The sequence below is a fragment of the Halichondria panicea genome, chromosome 8 (assembly GCF_963675165.1).
Source record: "Halichondria panicea chromosome 8, odHalPani1.1, whole genome shotgun sequence".
NCBI classification, from domain to species: Eukaryota; Metazoa; Porifera; class Demospongiae; order Suberitida; family Halichondriidae; genus Halichondria; species Halichondria panicea.
Genome location: NC_087384.1, coordinates 4805450 through 4815890, shown reverse-complemented (window position 1 = coordinate 4815890; position 10441 = coordinate 4805450). Strand labels below are relative to the sequence as shown.

At 41.1% G+C, this 10441-nt stretch overlaps 2 protein-coding genes and 1 long non-coding RNA gene across 3 annotated transcripts; 2 read left to right on the top strand and 1 right to left on the bottom strand.

Annotated features, from left to right (window-relative positions):
* Positions 1 to 12: 12 nt before the first annotated feature.
* Positions 13 to 1048, top strand: LOC135340134 (uncharacterized). Its single transcript, XR_010396229.1, has 2 exons — positions 13 to 169; positions 302 to 1048. It is a non-coding gene; the product is annotated as an uncharacterized LOC135340134 (long non-coding RNA).
* Positions 692 to 5177, bottom strand: LOC135340133 (basement membrane-specific heparan sulfate proteoglycan core protein-like). The gene is made up of 8 exons (XM_064536461.1): positions 4938 to 5177; positions 4682 to 4833; positions 4447 to 4588; positions 2912 to 3202; positions 1353 to 1676; positions 1101 to 1166; positions 903 to 1047; positions 692 to 850 (listed from the first exon to the last, which is right to left on the bottom strand). The coding sequence occupies exons 1-8, from the start codon at positions 4993 to 4995 to the stop codon at positions 778 to 780; spliced, it is 1251 nt and encodes a 416-aa protein (XP_064392531.1). The 5' UTR covers positions 4996 to 5177; the 3' UTR covers positions 692 to 777.
* An 84-nt stretch (positions 5178 to 5261) lies between these two features.
* On the top strand, positions 5262 to 9603 carry LOC135340131 (glutathione hydrolase 1 proenzyme-like). Its single transcript, XM_064536459.1, has 7 exons — positions 5262 to 5796; positions 6971 to 7169; positions 7284 to 7588; positions 7760 to 7884; positions 8412 to 8608; positions 8762 to 8993; positions 9122 to 9603. Exons 1-7 carry the CDS (start codon positions 5331 to 5333, stop codon positions 9377 to 9379), a joined length of 1782 nt encoding a protein of 593 aa, XP_064392529.1. The 5' UTR covers positions 5262 to 5330; the 3' UTR covers positions 9380 to 9603.
* The last annotated feature ends 838 nt before the right edge of the window (positions 9604 to 10441 follow it).

Below are 10441 nucleotides of genomic sequence, written 5' to 3'. Positions count from 1 at the left end.
CGCCTCTCGCATTGGTGCATCCCTCCCCCATTTAATGGGGGAGGACCTCAATAGGTGTGTCCTGCCAGTCTATGATCGATCAGCATGAGAAAAACACCATGGACAGTTTGTTTGGGACTTCTGGTAATCATACCTGCTCTGTTACCCTTAGAAGCTTACAATGATCCTGGTGAGAATGTTATAGGAGTGCTGGTATTACTAATAAATCTGTATATCTATCCGTTATTTTTGTAAATACGCTTATAGGGTGTCTAGCTGATCCACCTCTAGTTGTGTCGTTATTAAAGATCCACTTACCCAGATTTGAGATCTCCTGTAGAAGAAGCGGTTGATGGTCCCTCCAACTCCATACTACTAGCTACAATCGTTACAGCACTTATCGTTGCCGTGACAATTGTTTTTGTCGCATGTGTAGTTTGCAAATGCTGTCGAAGGGAGAAGCGCTTGAAACCAATTGATGATGGGGATACTGAAACAGATTCGCCAAAAGTTAGATCTAAAGGGAGTGGCCGCCAACGTAGGAAAGTGACATGAAATAGAAATTTTTTTATACGCAGTAACGGGTTTGGCCACCTCCAAATCAGCAGATAGTCTACATGTATATCATTATTGTCATAAGTTATATACTAGCACTATAATAATACATTCATGCCGTTGTCATCCTTTCACTAGTTCTCGTGAACACCAAGACTCAAGTAAAAAATTTATCGCACCTTCTGAGTATTGCATATAAGACTCGGTGATATGACTAGATATAAATATGTACATGCAAGTACATCAACAATGTTTCCTAGGCGAACTAGTTGTATTCTGTGTCGGGCTGAGTGCATCCTCGTTCCCATGTCGATACCTGCATCGTGTTAAAAACTGAATATACTGGTCTGCTGTAGTAGCCAACTTACAGATTGCCAGGTGGACTTGGTCTTTTCTTGAGAGCTTTATGCCCTTGACCTGTAGACATCTTCCAGAGGATAACCATGGCAACTAGAACCAAGAGCCCACAAAATGCGAAGAAGAGGATGTTGTTTTGGCCTGATGTTTGACCAGCTGTGAAAACGAGGGAGGAATTATTTCGCTACTGGAAATTATGGTCAACCTACCAAAAACCTTGTCATGGGTAATTCCATGGGAATGTGTACTTCCCTGTTCCGAAATAGCTTCGGCATCTTTAGGAGAGCATGTGTTTGTGTGTGTGTGTGTGTGTGTGTGTGTGTGTGCGTGTGCGCGCGTGTGTGTATGTGTGTGTGTGCATGTGCGCGTTCGTGTGCATGTGCGCGTTCGTGTGCATGTGCATGAGTCTGTGCATAAATATATTACAAATGGCGGTCATGGTACAGCCTACAAAAACTCACCTTTTCTGTAATCCACTTGTATCCAAGCTTCTTGCATGTCCTCAATACCATACGTTGAGCTGAGACGGCATAAATACGAACCAATATCAGTCTCCTGCAAGTCTGAAACAGTGAGTTGATATCTGATAATGTCCTCTTCTTCAACAGGAAGAATGATGGCAGAGTACTTTGTGTTGTTAGTTATCTCCACGCCTTTAGCGAACCAACTGACAAAGCTGCTTGTATCTGAAGACTTTTGGACAGTGCATGTTAGTTGTCCACTCTTTCCAAACTCCTCCTTCTTTGAAATGATGAACTCAGTGGTATAGATGATGGAGGGTGGATCTATAGTGTGTGTGTGTGAGAGAGAGAGACAAAAAGAGCATCATTCTACGTGTTTACAAAATTCAAAATATAAAAGGCTCCATATACCGTAGAACCTCGCTAATCCAGACCCCTTTAGTCTGAAACCTCGCAAATCCAGACAAAATGGCAAACTGAAAAAGAGGAGGGGCTGTCAATAGAATAGACTACTGCGCATGCATACTCTAACTTTCTTTGCTGAATCAGCAATAATAAACTGCTCTATACAATGGCCACTGCACTGAAAGAAAACGAAGAGAACTCACAATTAAGACTCCTGTATTGGAGAGAAAGTCGAGATAAAAGCTAAGACTATTGTAGCTAGCAGCTTCCCTTCTGGCCACAGTAATTAATATCATATTATTACATATACACAGTGTCTTCGTTAATCATAATCAATTAATGACACTCGTTAATCGGGAAATTTCGGATTGGGTCTGGTCCGGCTCTATGAGGTTCTACTGTATAATCAAAATTATGCCTTGAGGCATATAGCCATTATATGAAGAATGTGACTGTCTGTGTGTCTGCTATATAACAGTTGCTCAACGGTTACAATGCAATGATTAACAGGTTCGATCCCCTGGATTCTGATTCCGTGCATGGATTTACTAACTAAAGCTTTTTTCTTGAGTTATGGCTATTTCAGCAAATTATGTGCAGCATCATAATTATGATCTCACAAAGTTTCTATTCAACTTATGAGTTTATTAGCCTTGCACTATAGGCTCTGGTAAATTATGCTCAAAATAATTTTAGCATAAATAGGTGCATGTCTAAAGAGGATAATAAAAATAATTGTATAATTTACCAGGGCCTATTTTACACTAAACGGCGCTAGTTAATTTGTTAGGAATGAGAAAAGAGATGCAAAGCTGTACACTGCCAGAAGCAGCGCAGCCATTGTGAACCTTAATTTCTTCCTCTCTCAACTGGGCCACAATGCGGGCCACCATGCAGTTTCCCGTTAAACTACGTCTCAGCTTCACACACGTACAAAATTAATGTACAATGTCTACATTTCGATGCTTCCTATCAAGGCATTAAGCATTTGGGATTTGTAGCGAGACATTTATAAATTGTACCTTAATTGCATGTAGTTGCTCCAGGGGCGTAACCATGCAGGCCCTGTGCTTCCTATAATTATTTGATTGATGTTGTATATACATAATTATTTGATTGATGTTGTATAATCACACACACACACACACACTCACCGTACACATCGACTGTGACTTCCTCTCTCAACTGGGCCACCAGTTTCCCGTCAAAGTAGCTCTCGGCTTCACACACATAGACGTTGCCCTCAGGATGAAACACGGGTACATAGGACCGAGTTGTGCTCTCGTTGAGTCGTTTGTGTACATGGTGGGACAGCTGGTTTCCTGTCTGTTTGGACGTGATACGACTAAAGTTGGAGGGGAACCCAGATATGATGCACGTAAGGTCAAAAGTGTCTCCATGGTGAATAAAATCGTCACTGGCTTTGAATGTCATTAACGGAAGAACTGGAGAAAGAAAGTGCACACAGTAAAGGTGTAACAGACAAAGGAATATAGCTACTTTGACAATTGCAAACAATTGCAAACAATTGCATTATACAGAATTAAGAGAACGAGCATATTTTATCTCTGTATTAAAGGACACTAGATGGCACAGGATATGCTAAAAGAACTGGGTGTACAGCTTAACAGGAGGAACAAGGTTATCACAAAAAGCAACAACTCTGGACTCAAGTACATGTGAGAACGCATTTCAGTCGTAGTGTGTAGTTGCACCATAAATATGGTCTACGCAGTTGCACTTTTAGGCTATTGCTTGCTTTACGATGGTGATAGCTCCAGCCCAGAAATCAGCATGCAAGACCGGCTCATTTAACGAAGCAGCCTTTCTTGAACTGTTCTAACCCCGAATTTGCATCCAACAATGAGATAGCTTAAGAGTGAAACGTAGTGAAAGTTATCAATATGGCCCAACATTTTACACAGCATGGGGAAAGGTGTGTCTGACAAACTAACAGGAGGAGCAAGGTTAGGAGGAAGGAGATAATATCACAATACTGTTTCTTGCTGGACCTAAGTTACAAGGCTATAACAAGTAATTATCAACTGTGAACAATCCTTGGCAAGTAAGCTGCGCCACTGGAGTCAGCAAAGAAGGCTGAAGAAAACGATGCTTTATGCGCATGTGTATAATGAAGTGTCGAATCAAAACCATACACTTACAACTAGCTAAGCAACGTGCAAGTCAATTTTCTTAGCTTTTGCTCTATTTTACAGGACAACGAAGCCTCAACGTCAAAATATGAATTGTTGTCATTGTGTGGAGGTTAACCATTGTAATTATACCTCGAGGCGTAGCCGCACGAGGGTTATACGGTAAAGCTAACTGTATGTGTGTGTGTGTGTGTGTGTGTATTCCGCTGTAGTAACTGCTCAACGGTTGCATGCGTGCTCATCCCATGTGTGAGAGAATCCCAGTCCTCCTTGGCAGAATCAATTATCTTCTTTCTTGAGGTCGGTAAGCCACAAAACATTACTAGATATGCATAAGTCTTTTCTTCTCAGTTATGGATAGACTAAAGTGTATCTCTGCTCCCGAAGTGTATTTCATTTGGAGATTCCACTGTATATCATAGCCCCGAAACCAGGTATTCTTTCTGTCATCAAACGGCCTGGTCAATTAAGTTCCAATGCCCCCAAATGGCTTTTATTCGAGGTAGTTCTACTACAGTACATTACATGCAGTTCACCTGATACATTGTATGAGCACTCTTGTCCTCCCTCAGAACACTGACACCCATACTCTCCCCCGTTACGAAACATGGCATTCTCCATAGTGAACACCGGTCCAGTGGTCGCTTCAAGCTTAATTGGGTTACCACCAAGTAGAACCTAAGCGGGAAATGTTATAATAATTGGTCATAGCTGTAGTTGTAAAGAAGGCTGAAAATGAAACACTCGCGGTATGCTAGGAAGGCAACTCACTTTCTTAGTCCAGTTGAATTGAAGAGAGCTGTCATCAGCGGAGAGACTGGAGCAATAACTGCCACACTCGAGCCGAAGAGTTTCCCCGTGTCTAAAGATGAGAGTTTCTGAGGAAGAGCAGATTCTTGGTCGGGACGTCGGTATACTGATACCTACAGTAAAGATTAAAAAACTTGATAAGTTTATAATTAGTATTGCTCGCAACGGAGGAATTAATCTAGACTAGTATAGGCTAGATCTAGTCTGTAAGGTTTACCTCTGCTAACGAAGGCTGTAAAAAAAATGATGACTGATAGAACTGCTGTGTTAGACATGATAGTAAGATGTAGTGTCCAATGATACTGCAACAGATGAGGGTGTTCTTAAAACTCAGATGTATAGATTAACTGGCCAATTGTAGGTGGATGCAGCAATTGACTGAAGAGTTGTTTACCTCAAGGAAGGTGGTTTCCAGCCACTTCTCTATCCACGTTGCCAGGGATGGAATGGAATTTGCTCAAATCCAGCACCAGTTAGTACCACATTCCACCGTTGTTGCTCTCTGGCTCTGCACTTAGTTATCAGCGCATGCGCACTAAAATGTATAACCAGCCCCTCCCTTCTATTAATTTTTGCAACAAGCTTAGTCAAGACTAAATAGCTAGCTATAATGGCCAGTCAACCTGATACACATGAGAGGAGTGAACTTCTCATCCATCAAGAGAAGTCTACAAAGAGCCGAATCTCAACAAAAACCCTTGCCCTACTTGGTGCAAGTGTTGCTATAGTTTTAGTAATTGCAGTTGGTGTTGGTGTGGGAGTCTCAATAAATGCCAACCGTGCTGAAGACAGTGCCACTTATAGCAATGCAGCTGTAGCTGCTGATGCTGAGGTTTGCTCTAAAGCAGGAGTGGAAATGCTTAAGAAAGGAGGGAGTGCTGTGGATGCTGCGATAGCTGCTCATCTTTGTGTGGGGGTTGTCAATCTCCACTCTACTGGAATTGGAGGAGGAGGCTTCATGGTCTACTATAATGACACCAGCGGAGAGACATTTGCTCTGGACTTTAGAGAGGTTGCCCCTATGAATGCGAGTACAAACATGTACAATAACACTGCTTCTGACAGTCACATAAGAGGTACATAACAGCTAGCATAATAGCTTTATCCATTGCTTATGTATAAATGGCCATGCTTAAAGAGAGGCTGACTGCATGATTCGTAATTATAAAGACCATAGGGAAATTATACAATTGTATAGTCTATAGGTTTATGACATTGCATGTTCAAAACAGCCACTTTAGAAGTAACAACCCCGACAGGAACACAGAGAAAGTTAACTGAAGCGCACCATTTTTAGTATTATTATTATTTAGTTTGTCACCATTGCAATTAAATGTCAAGCCTGTTGTCTCTCTCTAAGCCTTGAGGTACATCACAATCCTGCAGATAAAGTTGTATAGTATGGAAGCCATGGGAAAAACTATGCTAACAAATTCCATAGACTACTGTGCTCTTATTCTGTGGTTGGAATAAAAAGCACGGCTTGGTATTTAGAGAATGGCTGCACGGGGTAGTTAGAGCACGGTTGGTGGTCAAAATAATTCATTATTGCGGAAGTTCTTGAAGCATCGAATTTAATTATATACAACTGCTCCATGCATGGTTGCAATGGAATACAGCTAAGTGATTCCATAAGAGCTGCTCAGCAATGTTATATCTAGCAAGCAAGTATAGTGGTCCAACTTCAACGATTTTATGCTTTCTGAAAGCTTAGAAGCAGATGGTGTTAGCTCTACACTAGAGCAATAGCTATATATTGGTAGCTAAGAAGCAGCAAACTATATATACAAGCCAGTATGCACCGTTTTAACATGGCACACTCTGTGGATATTATTGACCGAGCGGAAGTGTTCGAGAAGCTCATGCACCACTCGACCAACTCTAAACGGTGCATTAAGTATGGTATAAGTATCACTTTATAATTATTATGAGTGAGTGCACATTCAGATCATTCTAACTACAATTCTAATGTGTCTCTGTGTACTCCTTACTATGTCCCCCCCCCCTACACACACACAACTCGTCACTATATAGTTACCTCTAAACTGAGCTTTATTATGCATGCCAAACATTGTTTCCAATTATGTTTAAAAAAAGGGTTGCACTGTAATTATGAATACGTACTTTTCCCAGGCTTTATAGCTATGTGACTTTCATTAGAGGCATTTACATTATTATTCACAGCATTTTTGTGAGTATAGAGAGAATATACTCATGAATATCAGGGTCATTAATCTCATCTATATACAGGTGGTCTCTCTATTGCGATTCCTGGTGAGATTCGAGGCTTTGAAGCTGCTTGGGAGAGATTTGGAAAGCTAGAATGGAAAGATCTATTTCAGCCAGCTATTCGAATCGCTACTGATGGCATTGCAATCTCCAATGCTGTGGCTAAAGCCATTGCATTTGAAGAAGAGTACATCCTCTCTGGAAATTATTTAGGACTGGAGTAAGTAGCATTAAACCGCAACTGCAGCAGACTATAATAGCTATACGAAGCGTTATTTCAATCTGTTTGTTTCCGCAGTATGCATGCGCTTGTGTAAGAACTGTTTTGCTACAGAGAGTTGCTAGCTCCAGAAGGAAGTATTCTACTTGAAGGTGACATGCTGAAGCGTCCCCTCCTGGCTGAAACGCTCAGTAAGATTGCCGACAATGGTGCCAATTACTTCTATGAAGATACATTTATGGAGCAGATGGTCAGTGAGCTACAAGCAAATGGTGCCATCATAAATGCAAGTGATTTCATGGATTACAGTGTGGAGGAGCGACTCGTCACCCGGGCATTTTACGATAAGTACGATGTACTGGGAATTTCCGCTCCTGGGGGAGGATCTGTCCTTGGGCTCATACTAAATATTCTTGATGGTAACTCCAACAGTCCATAATGCAGAGTTAATCAATATTGCTATAATATCCGAGCAAGTGACGTGCATGTACTGCACTGGATATACTAAGCACTTATAAATGTTGCATTGACTAGTAAACAAACACATGCATGATAATTAACCGATTCCCCTGTCCACTTATCACCTGCAGGCTATGATTTCAAGGAGGGGGAATTGGATGGCTTATCCTCGCATCGTATTGTTGAAGCAATGAAGTACGCCTACGCTCAGAGGCTGAAGCTGGGAGACCCTGCCTTTAACGACACAGTTAACCAAGTACGTGGCTCATTGATTGTCAGATAACAGAAAAAAGGATTAAAAGCAAAGCGCCCTGTGGTATACAGTCCGTATTTCCCCGCGGTTTAATTGAGGATGTGTTCTAGCATGCGCAAAAGTAGAACCAGTACAGTGGTGTCTGTGCATGGTGAGTGGCGTAATTGCTATAGACGTGCTTTTGTGCTGTATTAATTATAGACCATGACATTAATTTTAAGCTTCTCGAAAATAAAGCGCTATATATGCATGGTATACTGTATAGCAAGTTATTTTCGATGCACTAAGTTTTTGCGGATTGTCCAAACCAAAAATCGAGGATAGAGGTTCAAATCACCACACCCCTACAGTAGAGAAGTTTCAATATATACCGGATGTAAACCAATCATCAAAAACCTCGAAAATAACCAGCTAGGTATCTTGAGCAATTATTTACGTGATTCGCTTCCGTTTCATGTCGTGCCGATAAACATTATCTTGGTTAAAATTAGAGTGGTATACCGAGGCTAATAAAGTTCAAACAATTGCAGGCTGTTCAGTATATGCTAAATGAAAGTACTGCAGAGGATATGAGGGGGAGAATCAATGACAGCATGACGTATCCTCCTGATCATTACATTGATCCGTTTAGTCCACTACAAGTTGCTCATGATCATGGAACCTCTCATCTTTCGGTACTTGCTGAGAATGGAGATGCTGTTTCAATGACAAATTCCATCAACTACTAGTAGGTTGGAAAATTTCTATTGGCAGTTGCCATGTGTTTTTGGTATACTGCATGTGTGTATGCATGGTGAATTGTGGCCTGCTATATACGTTCACATATTTTATACCCTTATACTGTAAAAATATTCACCCTACTCTAACTCACCTCTTGCAGCTTTGGCTCCAAAGTTCGCTCCTCCACTAGTGGAATAGTGTTTAACAACCAGATGACAGACTTCAACATTCCTGGTAGAAGTGATTCATTCAACGAGAAAACCGTTAACTATATTGAGCCGAAAAAGAGACCTCTCTCTTCAATGACGCCGACAGTGTTACTCGGTGACGATGGAATTAAGATGGTGGTGGGTGCATCCGGAGGATCTCGTATTACTACAAGTGTAGCACAGGTGATACTTACGGTTACAAGAAGCTAAAATTATGTTTGGAAAAGACATTAGACCTATAGACAACTATAGATTAAATTCTTAAAGCTAAAGAATTAAATGTTGCATAATTTACCTCAATTTTCATGCAGGTAATCCTTAATGTGCTCGGATTTTCTCTTCCCCTAAACGAGGCCATCTATCGCAGGCGACTACATCACCAGCTGATCCCGAACTCTGTATCAGTGGAGACTGATTTCCCTGAAGACATCACCAGCAGTCTGGAGTCGAGAGGGCACATAGTACAAGTGAGCAATTCCTCTGCAGTGGTCCAGGGAATAAACGTGGTGGATGGTGTGCTGCATGCTACTAGTGATCCCAGAAAGGGCGGAAAACCAGATGGATACTAACTAGCAAACAATACTTATGTCTTGATAGTAGATATAGCAATAAACCTTTTAGTAACACTGAATAGGATATTATTGTGATACATTTGTGTTAACATCATCTCTTACAGTTTTTTTTACTTATTGAATACGTTTAAATTTGTGCAAAACCCATTATACAGTAGATCAACAGTACGTACGTACATATGCATGTACAATTGAGAAGGAATAACTTTGTTGCGTTTATATTTTGCATGATTTGTCATTTTGTACGTTTAATTCTCCACAACGTAGATTTTATGTCTGCATGTCTTGTATATAGGCCCTGATAAATTATGCTTATAAATTATAGGCATAGATAGTAAAGTTTACTATCTATGTTATAGGTGTCAAATGTCATTTTGCGAGGCGCGAACTCCCCTGTTGCAGGGCTAGTCGAAGCAAATGAGGAAATCAGTTGTTTGTTGTTTTCACAATGCTTGACCTGACTAACTCTGTTAGCCTATAATTATATTGGGCAAATTTACTTTATTGAATCTAGACTAGATCTATATCTGGACAGTGTTGAATAGCAGCATTACTTCACTTGATGGAACCAGATGAGGATCGTCCGGGTCAACCCTGGACGCTCACATAGGTGAGCGTCGGTTGTCACTCTTAGTCGCTCTACTATCGCCCATAACATGACGCAGTTAGTTAGTTACTGATCCAACTTACAGCATATATAGAGTTAGGAAAGAGCTACATTTTGATAAGCAAAAGAGTCCGTAGTTGTCCTTAACAACGCTGGTAGCAGTGATCGATTGTATGTGGTCGCCAATCTTTGGTAATTTACTCTAGATGGGATGGCGCGTCCACAGCCAGAGTCCCGACACGAGTACCTCGATTAGGCTAGTAATTGGTCACACTGCAATGACTTTACCGTAGAATTTTTGCACTAGTAAATTTAATCGAGGTACATGTGTCGGACCTCCTCTGGTCCCCAGCCCTAAAGGGGGGGAGGAAGCTTATTAAGCATTCGTTTTCTGCATCCAGTAACCGGTTGTTTCTCCTACGCTATAATGAGGGTATCACGAGACTAGTACA